The 16,688-nt window shown below is 47.0% G+C and overlaps 1 protein-coding gene across 1 annotated transcript; it reads right to left on the reverse strand.

Annotated features, from left to right (window-relative positions):
* Window positions 1-300: 300 nt before the first annotated feature.
* FCGR2B (Fc gamma receptor IIb) lies at window positions 301-15,174 on the reverse strand. The gene is made up of 8 exons (XM_024240193.2): window positions 14,991-15,174; window positions 8,089-8,109; window positions 6,710-6,967; window positions 5,126-5,380; window positions 4,282-4,395; window positions 3,036-3,092; window positions 977-1,014; window positions 301-866 (listed from the first exon to the last, which is right to left on the reverse strand). Exons 1-8 carry the CDS (start codon window positions 15,100-15,102, stop codon window positions 789-791), a joined length of 933 nt encoding a protein of 310 aa, XP_024095961.1. The 5' UTR covers window positions 15,103-15,174; the 3' UTR covers window positions 301-788.
* Window positions 15,175-16,688: the final 1,514 nt, after the last annotated feature.

Here is a 16,688-nt window from a genome sequence, read left to right on the forward strand (position 1 = left end):
ACATAGGAATAGGAAAGGTACAATAGAAATATGGTATTATAATTTTATGGGACCACCATCATATATGCAGTCTGCTGTTGAACTAAACATCATTATGTGGTGCATGACTGTATTCAGTTTTAAGAAAAGGGGCACTCACTCTACATTCTAAATCCCCATCTCTCCTCTCCCCCCCACGTCCTATCCATTCCTGCCTTCCTAAGAGTCTCATCACTGAAGAGAAACAGACCCCAGGCAGTTCAATCTACACTCCAACCAATACAGCCTTGAAAAGGTAAACGGAATGTTGTTTTTATAATGTTTTATTATAAAAGTAATATATGATCTTTATAGAAAAATAAAGAAAATAAAAATCATCAATAATTTTATCACCAAGAAACAATCACTTTTAATGTGCTGGTAGAGGTTAGTCTATTTTAACATTTCTGAAATCATATAGATTTACATGATTGTTCTCATGTAACCTGTAACATAAGCATTTCCCAAGTTGCTATGATCTATTAATAACAGTGGTTTGATTAATTGGATTGGCTGTGTGGATGTGGAACGGAAGAGTCTTGATGTCAAGAAGAGCTGAAGCACGGAAGGTGCAGTCGGTCATTTGGGACCATATTGTCTGTGGCTTTCAGGACAGGGAGCTTCAGGACTCAGGTAGATGACTCTGGAAGAAACCTTCTCTTTTGGAACTGCAGCATCTCCCTGTCCTCCCCAAGGGGAATTTAGGCCAGGAAATACCAGATCTTCCCTCTCTGATTTTCTTCTCAAATCCCAATGCAAGACAATGGAGACTAAATACGGTTCTGGTCATCAGGCTCTTCCAGAGCATCCGGGTGCATGAGAAGTGAATAGGTGATTGTGTTCTCAGCCTAGAGAAGGCAGAAACCAGCAGTGAGGATCCACAGAGAGGGCCTAGGAAAGAAGGCAACAGAAAAGGCAACAGGGGAGAAGGGAGGGGGAGATGGCTGGGATCACTCACCCCAACTTTGTCAGCCTCGTCAGGATTAGTGGGATTGGCTGTGGGAAAAAGAAGAAATATCAGCCAGAGCACTGCTGGTGACGAGGGCCTGCCTGTGCTGATGCTGAGGCTGCAAAACCAACGCTCAAACTAGAGCCAAAGCAAGCACTGCTGACCCTGTCTTGGGCCTCTAGGCCAAGCACTGGGTAAATATGACCTCATTGATCCATGCACAGGGTAGCCCAGCCACAGCCTTCCCCACAGGCCAAGGTGAAAAAGTGGAGCAGTCACTTGAGCTACATTCTTTTCAAGGAATTGCTGAGCTTTCCTAGAAGCAAACCAGGGAGGCTTGGGATCTGAGATATTGGGGAAGAAGTGGGGGAGGGGGGTGTTCAGCATCAGAGTGAAGTAAAGTCCAGATTTTTGCTGGCCACAGACTTCTGGGAGAGAAGGCTGAGGGCCATTTCCACATTGTCTAAATGTAGTGCATCTTTGTTGGAACTTTGAAAAATATGGTACTCCATGGCATTAAAAGGGAAGAGAGAGTGAGTGAGAAAGGGAGGAAGGGAGGGAGGGAAGGAGAAAGGAAGGATGGACTTTGTCTGGTTAGTGTCTGAAACACACTGAATTCCCTCATATTTTGCCATGAACTGACTTAGCCAGTGTGAAAAGCAGCCCCAGTATCTGCAAAGTGGCATTTCTCAGGAAGTCAGGAGACATCTGAGACAATGCATCTAGTCTCTTCTCTCACCCCCTGAACACAGAGAGCCTTTATTGCCATGATGTAAATTCTGCAGTAAGCCACATTCTGAATTCCCATTCTAATACATTCCCCAGGAATCCCAGCAACCCAGCTCTGCCTTTTGGGAAAGGATTTTTTAAAAACCATTTATGCAGCCCCAATGCCTGGCTGCAAAAGTGCCTTGTGAAATGTGCTTATGCCAGTGTAGACAGAACCACACAACAAGACGGATAATCCAGTTGCTTGGACTTTGTTTTTTCCAGATCTGCTTTGGCCCTGGTGTGAACACAGGCCCCTATTCCCCACTGGGCCTGGCCAGCGGACACGTGACCTTGCTGCAAGCACAGCTGAACAAGTGATATTTTGCTCAAGCTCTTAAATCTGTTGGCTCTGCTCTGAATCATACTCCAGCCTTCTGAGTTGGGGTCTTTGACAGCCTCTTTTTTCTGCCTGTTCTTACTGTCATGGAAACCCCCGGAGAAAGCCCTGGTTTCCTTTGTGCTCTGACTTTAACTACAGTCTGGAAGTTGCCTGGCATCCTCCTGGAAGTTCCTTTACACACTCCCACCTGGGCCAGGGCTTGGGTGACCCTTGGCTCTCGGAATGTCAAATCTAGAAGGCCTGAGAGGTCACCCCGGCCACCCACTCATTTCCTCAGTGAGGAGACTGAACCCCATCAGGGAGACTGACTTGCTCAAGGCTCCACTGTGTGATGGGGGCAGAACCAGGCTAAAATTCAGTCAACCTTGAGTGCGTGGGCATCAGAACTGAGCTTTGCCCACAGAGTAGAGCCCACTAGTGCCCCTAGTCCCCCAGAATTTTCTCAAGCCCAAACCTCCTCTTAGTGTTCCACAGACAGCTGAGCCTGGCCACTCCACCCCATCCCTCCACAGAGGCAGATTCCTCAGCAAATCGAGGGGTTTCCAGGCCTCCTCCTCCTTTTCCCTTAGACTCCTGCCTCCCGTATCTGATTGGCCTCAGTCTTACAGCCGCTAGCCCTATCCTTTGCCAGCTCTGCCAAAGCTCCACAGAAAGACCAAAGTATCTCTGATTTCCTGCTCTGGAAGTATCACCAGATTCCTGGTACCAGAAATTCAGACACAGCCCTCTCCTCTATATCTGGGACTGGTGTTTCTCTTCTCATCTCCAGAGAGGTCATCTTTAGGCCCAGGAGTTAGACTCAGAGCTGACCAAGCGATTTGAGCCCCGGCCATCCCCCCATCGCTGCTCCCTCCCTGGCTCCCAGCTGAACTCGCACAAGCCCCTTCTCGCTGGCTCCGGTCCAGCCGGCAGCCCTGGTGAGCCATCACTGAATCCCTGAGACAACCCTGTACTCACCTGGTTTCTCAGGGAGGGTCTCTCCCATTTCCCTGCACTCAGGGTTTCCTGGGAGAGCTGGGAGGGGCACACAGGAGGTTAGTAGGATTAGGCGGTGGGGCCTGAGAACTCAGGACCAAGGACCAGGGCCAGGATTGGATGGGACCAGCTCAGGCCTTCCCTCTGGCAGACGTTTCCTGTCCTCCCACCCCCAGTTCCCCTGCTCAGGGGCTGCTCCCGCCTGGAAAAGGGCTAGTCCAGAGGCAGAATTCAGCTCACCCATGGGGATGCCCAGAAGTGTCAGAAAGGCCACTCCATGGCATCTGTCTGAGGCTTGCTCTGCCTTTTAAAAACACCCCTGTGTCTCAGTCTCTCTCTCTCTCTGTTTCTCTGTATTTACTTATCATCAGTAACTGAGGTCCTGGCTATGAACCAATTGCAAAGTGCTTTGTGAGGTGTTAGTGGGATTATTTCTCTTTCTCAGAGGCTTGCAGTATCCTCTCTACTCCCCCTTCGACACCCATATGAGCCCCACCCAGCTTCAATCCCTGCCTTGACCCAGTGCCTGGGGAGTCCTCCTTCCCTAGCTAAGCGCTGCCCTCACACACCACCTCCTCCAGAATGGCAACAGCCCTGTTTGTGTGCTGTAACTGCCTACCAGGCACTGGTGTAAGAGTGTCAGCCTCTTTCATCCCCATGGCAACCCTGTGAGGTAAGTCCTATTAGTGTCCCCATTTTCCACATGAGACAGCTGAGGCAGAGAGAGGTGGAGTGACTCACTTGGGTCATATAGTTGGTATGCTGTAGAACTAGATTTGAACCCAGGCAGTCCGGCCCCACTATGTGCACTCCATCACTACACTACACTGCTCTCCCTGAGACCTTCTCCAACTGCCTCAGCCCTTGTTGGGCTATGGAGCCTCCTCTGTACTTCTATCCTAAGCTTTTCCTGTCCTTATCATTGCTCTTATCCCATCTTATTATAATGACCCTGTCTTCCTCACAATGCTGAGAACTCCCCAAGGGCAGGGACTGGACTTCATCTTGGCATCACCCACCATGTCTCACGCATTGGCTGACACATAAGCTAGTTTGTTCAAGTCTTGTCAAATGAATGATCTAATAAATGAACGAATGAATATAATACAATACGGGCCTAGATTTGAATGTCTATCTAGCCCAAAGAGAGGGATTCTGGCAATGTCTGGGGTTAGGGCCTGGGCCAAGTGGAAACTTATAACAAAAGGGACTGGGAGGAGCTACAAACCTGAAATCCGCTTTTTCCTGCAGTAGATCATGGCCACTACAGCAGCAACAATGGCCGCTACAGCAATCCCAGTGACCACAGCCACAATGATCCCCATCGGTGAAGAGCTGGGCGCTAGGGAAGACAGACATCAGGACAGGCAGTACTCTCCTTGTCCCACCTCCCCCCCATCCAATGCTATGTCCTAGTGCTTGTCACCCGAAGCTCTTCTGTGTCTGAGTCACTCATTTCTGCAGCACTCACTACATCCCCAGCCTCATCTGCACAGGGTTTCTGTGGCTGGACTTATGCCTCCTGCCTACCAAGGTTTCTCCACCAAACTAATAAAGGCACATTGGTGAGCAGGCAGGAGCAGAGGGAAGGGCTCCCCTTAGCCCTCAGGGGCAGTGGGAAGGGTAGGCCCAAAGCCTCGCATAGCTGGAGGCATCATTACTCTATGGAGCACAGCCTTGAACAGTCCATGACGTGCCAGGCTTTCTGGAGTGAATGGCTATAACATGAGCCATGAGAAGAAACAAAGCAAACCTCAGTTCTTAGGAATGCCCAGGAGCTTAGGGAACCTCTGCACCAACGAGGGAGCTCTGCTTCGCTGCCGTCCTTAGTCTGGGGCCTGCATTTCAAAGTGGAACAACAGCCTGACTACCTAGCACCTGAGGGCTCCAAGCTCTGGCCCCTACTCCTGCTCATTGGTCAATACTTAGCCAGGCCTCCACACCACTCCTCTTTGCTCCAGTGCCCAATTTTGCGCTGTGGCCTTTCTCAGACCTCCATGTAGGCCCATGTGACCTCAGCCCTTGTCCATCCCCTCTTCTCCCCTCCCTACATCTTGGCAGACCCCCCATACCTTGGACAGTGATGGTCACAGGCTTGGATGAGTACAGCGTGTAGCCTATGTTTCCTGTGCAGTGGTAATCACCACTGTGACTGTGGTTTGCTTGTGGGATGGAGAAGTTGGGATCCGAACGGGAAAATTTCTTGGATTTTCCATTCTGGAAGAATGTGACCTTGACCAGAGGCTTGTCCTTCCAGCTGTGGCACCTCAGCACGATGGTTTCTCCCTCTTGGAACTCCAGGTGAGGGGTCTGGAGCACCAGCCACTCTGAAAGACACAAAAAACCCCAGAGGACCCGGGAGGTCTTGGCTCAGGTCTGAGATCCAGATCTTCCTTACTGGTGGGACATGATGTGCAGAGGGAACAGCTTAGGTCTGAAATCAGACAGTCCTGGACTCTAATGCTGGCTCTGTCATTTATGAACTCTTGGGCAAATAATTTAAGTCTTCTGAGACTCAGTTTCCTCATTTGTGAAAATGAGCATGATAATGTCATGTATCTACAATAGCCCCTAGCACATAATAGGTGTTCAGGATACACTCATCTCCTCCTTCTCCCAGGAAGGCAGCTGCAGCCTTTTCCTGCCTGACAGGCCTCTGCAGGAAGAACACAAGAGACCCTAAGATGCCATCTCTTCCATGTCGAGGCGAGAGGGAGGAATCCAGTCTGACCGAGGAGTCTGCATATGATAAGGACATATGCATTTGTGGACAGTAGAGTCATGAATGTGCAACAAATGTTACCTGATGAATGCTACTTAATAAATTTACTTTGGGAATGTTAATAAATGTGGAGCTTCTTTCCAGCAGGGTCTAAAGGCAGCAGTGTCACCAGTGGGTCATTCGTTTGCTGTGTACTTTTGAGGAAAATTTTCTATTCAGGTGAAGGGAGGGGACTAAGTGAAAAGCCACAAGGACAATGTTCATCACAATCTCATTGTAACTTTGCTTTACAGAGAGCCACCTTTCAATGGGAGCTTTTTGTAAGATCATCAACCTCTCCAGCAAAATATTTATTAAGCTCTGCCCAGTTTCAGATGCTGGAAATACAAAGGTGGATAAGACATGACTTTCATCTCAGGTTTCCCACAGGCTGGTGGAAGAGAAAAACAGAGAAGAGCACCTAGCACAGTGAGAACGTGGAGAAGGGGCATGGAGGGCGGGGTGGGGGCAGGGAAACACTGATTCTCACCAGAAGCCTCTGAGGGAGGCGTTAGTGCCCCATGGAGCAGGTAAGGAAATGGAAACTCGAGGGTTAAATGAATTCATCATGTTGTATAGTGAGTCATTTCCAGGGCTAGGATTCGGTTGTAGTCTGTGCTTTTCAATTCTGCCATTAAAATGGAAATGGGTTTTATGCAGTAGGGATTTCATTCTGCTTCTCTCACACTTGGCTGCCCGTTTTTGGCCTTGTAACCTTCTTCTGTTCAATCAGGACTGAGGCAAAAACAACCACTGATATGTGCTGAGGCAACTCACAGCCATATCATACTTCCCAGTAAGCAGGCCACCCCCCTTTCCTGCAAACCTCTGCCTGAAAGCAGATTTCATTCGTCCTGGCCCTCCCAGGTCCACCCTGGGGCCTTCCTCCACTGACCAGAAAGCACAGTCAGATGCACAGGGTCGCTGAGGCTGGTCTGGCCAGTCTGGCACGTGTACTCCCCACTGTCATTGTTGTTGGCCTTGAACCTGTAGCTGGGCTGCGTGTGGGTGAGGATGAGATTCCCATTGTGGAACCACCGAGTGGAGTCGCTCTCAGGGCTGTGAGCCCCCCGGCATGTCAGAGTCACAGAGTCCTCCTGGAGCACGTTGATCCACTGGGGTTCGAGTTTCAGCACAGCCTTTGGGGGAGCTGCTGAGGGGCAGAGAGAAGAGGTAGCGTGAGGAAGAGGAAGCCCAAGAGCCTGAGCAGGCCCTGAATCTCAGACAAAGAAGCACTGTAGGCCTAATGGGGGCACCAAAAGCTGAGCCAGGCCCAGAATGGTTCTGCAACTGAAGGCAGTTGCTTTTGCTCATACATCCCACCACAAGGGCCCCAGGGAGCCCAGGACTCAGACAGGGCAACAGGGAAGAAGGAGGGAGCAGGCAAGAGAAACACCCTAGAAATACATATACTTTACCAGAGATATCTTCACCAGTTCCTTCTCTCTCTCCCCACCAACCTCTCCCCACCACCACAGACACACAGACACCCCATACATACATACTCTTTTGAGACTAACTTTTCTCCCCGATAAACAAAAGGCATTTGGACACTAGTGGATAAATTTCCCCTGGGGCTGGCTGAAGATAAGTGGGGGCTCTGGTGGAGATGGCAGGCATGGGAGTCGGATATCAGGTTTCCGTTCTGACCTAATGTCATTCTGTATACTTTAAAAACGAGGTCAAGATGGCCTGTCCTCACACCCAAGCATAGACGAGCCTCTCTGGCCTCAGAAGGATACAGAGAGAGGGAGAAAAGCTGGAGGGCCAGTCCTGGAGCGGTGGAGGCTGAGTGGCACAAACACAGAAGTGCCCAGCAAAGTGTAGCCAGAGGTATGCAGAGACCACTCTGTCAGGGAACAGGCCTTGGAGCTCTCAGAAACATGCACAGTCAAGGATTTAGCAACACAGGGGGACAACATATGCGGGCCATGTGGTTTTGCATGTGCCTGAATTTTATTTGGAGAGAGGAAGCCCTTGGTTTTATTTGGACAGCAGAAGGCAGTTGAGAGAGAGGTCAGAGTTCTCATTTTCTGTGACAGCTCCCCCATTTGAACACCGTGGCTGCCTGCCACTTGCCTCCATGGAAGGAGGAAAAGGAAGGAGGAGAGTGGAAGAGGGAGCAGGGGATCTTTCGGGAGCAATTACTCTTTCCTGGCCCTGACTTGGTACTGGGCTCAGTTGCTGGTGCATTTAGAGCACCTCCAGACAGGGCACTGGGAGGAGAGGAAAAGGGGATCCGAGGGAAGGAAAGGCTGTGGGTGGAGTACTTACCAGGTGTCCCAGCAACAGGAGCTGTAAGACAGAAAGCAAAGATCAGCCCACAGTGCCACAGTGGAGTGTCTGAACTGACACCTGCCCACTTTGGCCCAGAGACTGCCCAGGCCCAGAGCGCCCTTCACCTACAGCACAGCCCTCATGGCCATATCACCTGGGACTGCCTGGATGAGCTGCACTTTTAAAAGGACTGAGAACTCCCAGTAACATACAAAAATGAAATAAAATTATATAACACCCTCTTCTACCTGTTTTGTGACATTTTCCTTTGGCTTACCCCTCTTGACTGATTAAAATAAATATGCCTCTGGAAAGAGGTCTCTGTTGGGCTTTACATATGATTTATGCATCAGTATAAATAATTTTGCCAGAGTTTATCCTGAGAGCAAGATTTGTTCTTTTGTTGGGAGGGGGTAGAAATTGCACAGGTAATCCATGATCACTACAGAAAAATAGAAAATACACAGGAGCAAAATATTATCACCTTGGCATACATCCTGTTGGATTTTTTTCTGTGATCACACACACACGCTGTTCACATACAGACATACATAAGTGTAAATGAGAATATACTCTAAAAATTGTTCTTTAACCTGATTTTTCACTGAGCAATGCAAGTTCTAGTAGATGAATCTGTTTCTATGTTGTCATTTTATTTTAGTTTATTTTATTTTGTTGGGGGACAGGGTCTCACTCTGTCACCCAGGCTGGAGTGCAATGACGTTATCTTGGCTCACTGCAACCTCCGCCTCCCGGGTTCAAATAATTCACCTGCCTCAGCCTCCCAAGAGCTGGGATTACAGGCCTGTGCCACCACACCCAGCTAAGTTTTGTATTTTTAGTAGAGAAGGGGTTTCACCATGTTGGCCAGGCTGGTCTCGAACTCCTGAACTCAAGTGATCTACCCACCTCAGCCTTCCAAAATTCTGGGATTACAGGTGTGAGCCACTGTTCCCTGCCCATGTTGTCGTTTTAAATGGCTACACTATATCCCACTTTTTGGATGTCCTGTGATTTATTTAACAACTCTTTTGCTTGGCATTTAGGTCTTCCAGGTTTTTACTATTAGAAATATCTGATAAAAGGAGGAAGAGACTGCAAAAGGGCACTAGATCTGTGACTTTATGCAGGGGTAGGGGGATGCCACTGGGTTAAGAAAAGAGCTTCCATAGTGGAGGCAAAGTGTGGGCTAGGGTGGATAAAGATTTGTGGGTGCTATTTTTGGGTTAAGAAGCAAAGCTGGGTCCTTAGGTGAATCAGAGCTGTGTGTGTGTGTGTGTGTGTGTGTGTGTGTGTGTCCATCTGTCCATGTGTGAGGGTTTTCTCTTGCATCTGGGCTGAGAGAAAGTCAAGAAGCTTCCAAGTGCATGTATATTTTCAGGGACAAAAGTATGGAAGGAAATGGAATCAGAACCAAGAGGTGAAAAGGGGGCAATGTGGAGAAAGCGTTGGCTTCAAAGTTTACAGAACTGGATTCTGGTCCCGATGCTCCAATATCTCGAAATATACACTTGGACCAATCACTTCCTTCCTTTGCATCCAACATTAATCAACAAACCTGCATTGGCTTCCTACTGCCCTGCAATGCATGCTGAGTTCACCTAAGGGAAAAGAATGTAAGTCCCTACTTCCACTGAGGACAAGAATCTAACGGTGGAGATAAGCACATGTGTAATCTGATGTAAAAGAGATGACATTAGAGGAATATGGATAACATGCTATGGAGGTTCAGAGAAAGAAAAGATCCCAGGGCTCTGTGTTTGGGAGGGTTTGGGGTTCATAAGGAGGGGAATCCCATGGAGAAGATGGGACCTTCCAGGTTCATCAAGGACCTTCCAGGACTGATAGGATTTTGGCTGAGAGGGAAGAGGTATTCCATGGGAAGGAGCAGCAAGTACTTGGCAACATTCCCAGCAAGTTGCAGCCCAACTTCTACTTGATTTCTGGTCTTTCCTCAAGCACTTCCAATAATGAGGGACAAAGCAGGAAAGCAAGGTAGAAGTCATACTCTGGAGGGCTTCTAGTGCCAGGTGGTGTGGCAGTGGGGGAAAGCACATACTGAGTTTAAATGCTGACTCCGCTACTGCTAAGTGACCTTTCACAAATTACTTAGCTTTTCTCTGCTTCAGTTTCCTTGCTTGTAAATGAAGATAATGACAGCAGTATCTACCTCATAGGGTTGTTGTTAGGATTAAATGAGATAATCCAGAGAAGGCATTTAGTGTGCTACATGACACATAGTGAATTTCAAATAAATTTAAGTTTTTTTTTATAAGTTCGCTCCTTGGTTCAGTACACAGTGGGAAGTCACTTAGAATTTTAAAATTGGGGCTGAAAGTGCAGTGTCAAATAGATTGGAACAGAGCAAATGCCAAAGAGCTTAATTAAGAAAGAAACTAATTGTGATGGAAGAATGAGATCAGAGAAAAAGAAAAAGAAAAAAAAAAAAGAGATGACTGCAGTGATCCAGAATATGTGGATAACCCATCAAACACCTGGCCTCTTCATTCCTTGAACTGCTCATCATTAGTAAACTTTCTTTCTTTGGAGATGAACTTTCTCTGCTCAAGTACAGCCCCCAGAATAATCTTTGACCTTGTCAAGAACCCCAAAGCATCCATCTTACCACTGTCTATCCTTGAGCACATGTTTGCCTTTACCTCCCACCCACCCCCATCTAGCTTGAATTCAATGAGGTATCATTATAATTACCTCCTTGCAAATCCCCTTAACTTCGTTGCCTTTCTCTATCTTTACCAAATGCACCTGTATTCTCCATGCCTTTACTTGCTCAGCTGCGTGTTACTGAAATTACCACACAAGAAGGCAAACTGTTGACGCAGTAAATGTGCGATCACTGCATTCAAAAGGACACTGAACTGTCATTGTGGCACTTTTTTCCAAGAAATTTGCTCTGCTACTCTGAGTAGTGACACTCATCTTTTCCTCATTCCCCAAGCTTTCTCATCCCACCCTCTGCCTCCAGTCCTCTCTCATTTTTAGCTGATGCCTTTCCTCATATTTCACAGAGAAAACAAAAGAGGTTACACAGAAGATCTCATATCATCCCCCGACTAGATCTACCAGTCTATCTGCATCTCTACCTGTCTTCTCCTTCCTTGCATTTCACTGGAGAAAGCATCTCTCCTCCTATCTATGGTCAGTCTCAAAGCGAGTACTCTGGATCCCATTCCCTTTAATCCTCTCAAGGATTTTCCTTTCTGTTATTCACTTTCTCTTCTGCATCACCAGTTTCTCTCTTAGCTGGATCTTCCCATCAATGGTAAATTTATTTCAGTATCTTTCATTAAAAACAAAAAACAAAAAAAACTTTTCCTTAACACCACATATAATTCCAGCTACTGTCCCATTTCTCGTGGTTTTTGTTGTTGTTGTTGTTTGTTTCACCCAGGCTGGAGTGCAGCGGCACCATCTCAGTGCACTACAACCTCCGCCTCCCAGATTCAAGCAATTATCCTGCCTCAGCTTCCCAAGCAGCTGGGATTACAGGCTTGCCCAACCACCTCCGGCTAATTTTTGTATTTTTAGTAGAGATGGTGTTTCACCCTGTTGGCCAAGCTGGTCTTGAATTCCTGACCTTAAGTGATGCAGCCACCTCGGCCTCTCCAAGTGTTGGGATTACAGGCGTGAGCCACCGTGCCTGGCCTGTCTCGTCCCTTTCAAAACTAAATTTCTCCATTGTTTTTCTTACATAGGCTGTCCTCATTTTTTCTCCTCTCATTCACTGTCTAATTCTCTGCAATTTGGACTCCGCCCTCAGCAGTCCACTAAAACTTTTCTTGTCAAAATCACCAATGGCTTCATGTTGTCGTATCAAGTGGACACATTCTGTTTCTCTCCGTCTTCCCCATGTCAATATGTATCTTCGTTATCCACCCAGCTACATAGGCCAGAAACCTGCAAGCCATCTTTTAACTTCTCTGTCTCCCAAAATCCAGCCCCTTCCACACCAGGAAGTCTTGTTGATCCTGCTTCCAACTTAGATCTTGAACCCACTAACTTCTCTTCATCCCCTTTATAGACACTACTCAGTTTAGGTCACCATCAGCTTTTTCCCATATCTTAATTTGTCCCCTCACTTCTTATGGTCACCCTACAATCCATTTTCCACAAAGAAGCTAGTTCCTTAAAAAAAAAAAAACAAAAAAACAAAATCAGATGATGTCACTCCCCTGCTTACAAGCCTTCAGTTGCCTTTCTTTGGTCTTAAAATAAAATGGAAATGGTCTACAAGCCCTACCAAATTGGGTCCGTGCTTACTTCTCCAGCCTCAGCTCAGATCCCTCTTCGCCTACTGATTGAGCTTCATTAACACTGGCCTTCCTGGCATTCTTCAAATTTGGGGATTTTCTGTAGGCCAATCCCTCTACCCTGAAATGCATCCTTGATCACCAAATGGCTGAATCCTTACCATGTTGAAAGTCTCAGCTGAAATGTCACTCCCTCAGAAAACTCTTTACATAACATCCTGTTTAAAGTAGGCTGCTCTCTTCTCTTCCCCACAACTAATCTTATCACAATACCCTGTTTACATCTTCATAGCCCTTTTCCATTTGTACTTATGCCTTCTTGTTTGTTTACTTACCGTTTATATCCCTCAGTAGAATATAAATTCAAAGAGAGCAGTAGCCGTATTAATTTTATGTGCCATTGCTCTGGAAATCATTCACTGGTTGAATCTAGGTAGGAGATAAGAGAGCCCAAAGTTGTACTGACAATAGGAGGTGAAGAAGAGGAAACAGATGCAGAAGAAATTTAAGTGGCAGAGAGAAGTTGGCATTTAATAGACTGTGGGGGTGATTTAAGTTGGATAACTAGGAAAAGGGTGGCTGTGCTTACACAAATACAAATGTTAGGAGGAAGAGAACATTTGTAAGGAGGAGATGATAGGTTGGATTTTGAATATGCTTTGTTTTCGAGCTGGAGAATCGTTTTAGAGGTGTCCAACCAGCAATGGAAATATAAAATTATACTTGACAGAAGCAAGCAAGAGAAATAGGTTTAGGGGTTATTGACATAGAAGCGGTAGCTAAAAACCTGAGTATGTAGGATTGGCAAGGGGGACGGTGTAGTGGGAGAGAGGGTAAAAAAAGAAGAAGAGGAAGAGGGAGAGAAAAAAAGGAAAAGATGAGGAAAGGAGAGAGAAGTCACCAATTATGTATCCATTCCACAGTTAATAAATAGTAGTAAATACCAAATATGCTCCCACCCGGTGTACTTATTGCTTCACAATAAGTTCATTGACCTCGTATTTCCGGTCAGGAAGGCTGTCAGTCATGTTCACTGATAAGTCTCCAAGTCCTAGAACAGTGCCTGCCCATAGAATTTGGAGAGTCAGCAGGAGCAAAGGTGGTAAAAACAGAAAGTGCAGTGTACATACTGCCTGGCTGTAGAAGAAGATTCATTTGGCGTGCAATGGGGAACACGGTTAGCAGGGCAGAATTAGAGTTTTTGCAGTAGGCAATGGAGCAGCATGGAAGGCATTTATTAAATGCACTGACACAGCCATAGCTGGACCTGAAGATGCCGTGGCCTTGGTGGGCAGCATGGATGCAGGGGAGGGGAGACAGGAGCAATCAAACCCCATCAGAGAGTGCTATAAAAATTGAGTTATCAAGTGATGAAGACCTAAATGTGGCAGCCCCAATAAGAATGGAAAAAATGGGGTAAATCTTTGATGACTTAGCAAAAGGCAAATGGGAGAAAATACCAAAGATCTTTCCCAGGAGTCTTGCCCAGGTGACTGGCACATTGGTAGCCCTAGCAGCAGAGATAGAGAAGCACATCACCTCTCTAGGCCTGAACTTCTCCACATGACAAATGAGGTAGTTCACTTTACTTTCTCTTCTACTTTAATCCATTCCATCCTATTAATGGGGGAATACTCTGTCTTCCTTACCTCTTCCTCCTGTAGCCCAGTATCATCCTGCATTGACAGCCAAGAGCCGAGGGCCCCCAGAGCTGATCACATTTCACTAGTAATCACATCACACAACTTGGATGAGTGGCAATATGCTTTCCTCTAGAATGTGAGGGTTGAAGCCCCAGAAATTGAGCTTAGAGAGATAGTCCTGGCAGTAAGTCTCCCCTACTTGGCCTCCCCTAGGCTTTTCAAACCACTCAGCATAATTAGTCACTGTCCCCTGTCCAACAGCTGAGAACATGGTTAGAAAAGCCCTCCATTTTGGCCTAAGACCCTGGCTTTCTTGCTGATCAGATCCAGTACCTCCCCATCATGGTCTGTGTAGTAAAAAGAAGCATGCATGATTTCTCTGGTCCCACAACAGATGACTCCAGACTTACCCAGGTTTGTGTATTCTCATAGCCCCTGTTCCCTGGATAACCCAGATCTCCCTATGCTTCTGCCCAGGGGAATATTCTTACACATGAAGACAACAGGCTTCTGCTACATGAAGTGGTTGCGGGGGCACAGAGAATGGCCACTGTCACCTCCTCCCAAAAATGCATCTTACAACTTCCTCCCTACCCCTTACCCAAGGCAGCACTGGCCCTCCTGCCTAAGATTTGGTCTTTTGTGAAACATAAATTTCAAAGAAGGCAAACACTCTGGCCATTCATTTATCATTCAAGTATAGGTTACTAGACTTTTCTTAGAGCGAGTTCTGATGTGGAAAGCAACAGAACATCAAGAGTCTGGGTGTTCAGTGAGATTGGGTAAAAGATACTGAAAAAATCCTGAACTCTGCCACATTGGATGACTTTCCAAAGCCAGCAGTCATCAGGGTTTCATCTTCACCAGCCTGCCTTCCCTCCCCTGGGTGTCCTGACGGGCTTCCCATGCCACCCCTCATCCTTGTCCAGGGTTATCCCCAACTGAGGTTCCCATTCCTCTCTCCCTCCTGGGGGCCCTGACTCACCCAGGAATAGCACAGCTGTCCACAGAAGCATATGGCCCCAAGGCTGGGGGGACTTGCAGTCAGCCCAGTCACTCTCAGTGGCAAGGACAGGTAAGAATGATAGGATTCCCATCACTCCCTGGAGCGAGCTGGCGCCCAGAGCACAGCAGTCACAGCCTTCTCTCAAAGCTTGGCGGATTCTACCCTAGAGGGCAAACAAATTCTGGAGTCTGAAAGGGGAAGTGAAAAAGAAATGTTCTGTTTTATCACAGGCTCCTCCCTTTCCACCCTCTTTCCTCTCAGTCGTTCCCTCCTAGAAGATTCAGAGCTTCCCAGAATAAATCCGGTGTAGCCCATGTTCAAATTCACAGAAATTTTAGAAACTAGGGAAACAACTCCCTTCTTCTTCCTCTGAGGCCACAGCTGGCCTGGGCCTCTGGGAGAAAGAGGGAAATGGCCACCAAAACTCAGCTCAGAACCTCCTGTTTCAGTCTCTATCCTCCTGAGAAAGGGTGACGGAGGACAGCGTGCACCAGCAATCTTCTAGTACTTCTCCTTCCATTTGGAGACCCAGGCCCTGGAATCTGGACTCCTCCTGAAATTGAGCATGGGGACTCCAGGCCACCTACCATCATTTAATTTTCTCTATTGTCATAATCCCAGACTCACTGTTGAGTTGTGGAACAAGGACAAAGAGGTATGTCAGGACGGCAATAGAATGACCACACTCATCCTCATTATTCCCCTGCCCTCATTCATTCTTTTTCTTATTCATTCTTCCATTTAATGAATATCCCAATAAGTATCTATTGAGTGCCAATCTGTGCCCTGGTTTTGTATCTTGGTCATTTTTGCCACCCTCATTTCCATCCCTGTTCTCACTGCAATGGCATGGTGAAAGAGCATGGGCTTTGGAGCTGTGTTAGGTTTCGGTTTGAGTGCCAGGTGGCTTCTCAGAGTGCCAGGTTCCAATCTGTAAACGTGAAGATTATTGTGCCTACCATTTAAGCACAGTTTCTCAGCCTCAGCACTATGGACATTTTGGGCCAAATTATTCTTGTTGTGAGGACCTTCCCTGAGCATTGTAGGATGTTCCGCAGCACTCCTGGGCTCTACCTGTTAGATGCCAGTGGCACCCCCAGTTGTGAAAACAAATATGCCCCCAGATGTTAGCAAGTGTTCCCCAGGGGACGAATCACCCCTGGCTGAGACCCACAGTACTACAGGTTTTTGGAAAGTAAAAGAGGGTATGAGGGTTAGCAAAGTGCTTGGTACATCGTGAGTGTCCGGTGAATGCTAGTTCTCTTTTCTTGCGTTCTGTCATCATCCTTATTACCATTTGTTCACCCTCAACATCTCCAAAACATGAGTTTCTCTGGAATCTCTCCTGGGGCCCCTTTCTGGGGACTCTTTCCCAAATGCCTTCTCAGGAAGCAGGCTGTAATACTTTAATACTTAAGGAAATGACACTGTAAAACCTTGTTATCACACTCTGTGGTCTTCAGAAACCTTCAACAGCCCCACCCACTCTGATGCATGCTTTTACTTCTGCCCCCGTTCTACCCCCAAATCCGTCTCCAGCTCTTATCTAATTTTTAGGTTAAAAATTAGTTTTTTTTTTAACTGGCGATGAGATAACAATGAGCTGGCATCAATACTTTATAAATATCATTAGAAACAAAGGCATACAATATATAGGTAACACACTAAGAAACCAAA

Source organism: Pongo abelii, chromosome 1 (genome assembly GCF_028885655.2).
Source record: "Pongo abelii isolate AG06213 chromosome 1, NHGRI_mPonAbe1-v2.0_pri, whole genome shotgun sequence".
NCBI classification, from domain to species: domain Eukaryota; kingdom Metazoa; phylum Chordata; class Mammalia; order Primates; family Hominidae; genus Pongo; species Pongo abelii.

Excerpts from the sequence above, each read along its gene's own strand:
- FCGR2B (XM_024240193.2), bottom strand. The coding sequence starts at position 15,102 with ATGGGAATCCTATCATTCTTACCTGTCCTTGCCACTGAGAGTGACTGG. Across the intron at positions 6,968-8,088 it reads TCCTGTTGCTGGGACACCTG|CAGCTCCCCCAAAGGCTGTG; the intron begins GTAAGTACTCCA and ends TCTGCCCCTCAG. Across the intron at positions 867-976 it reads ACGAGGCTGACAAAGTTGGG|GCTGAGAACACAATCACCTA; the intron begins GTGAGTGATCCC and ends TGCCTTCTCTAG.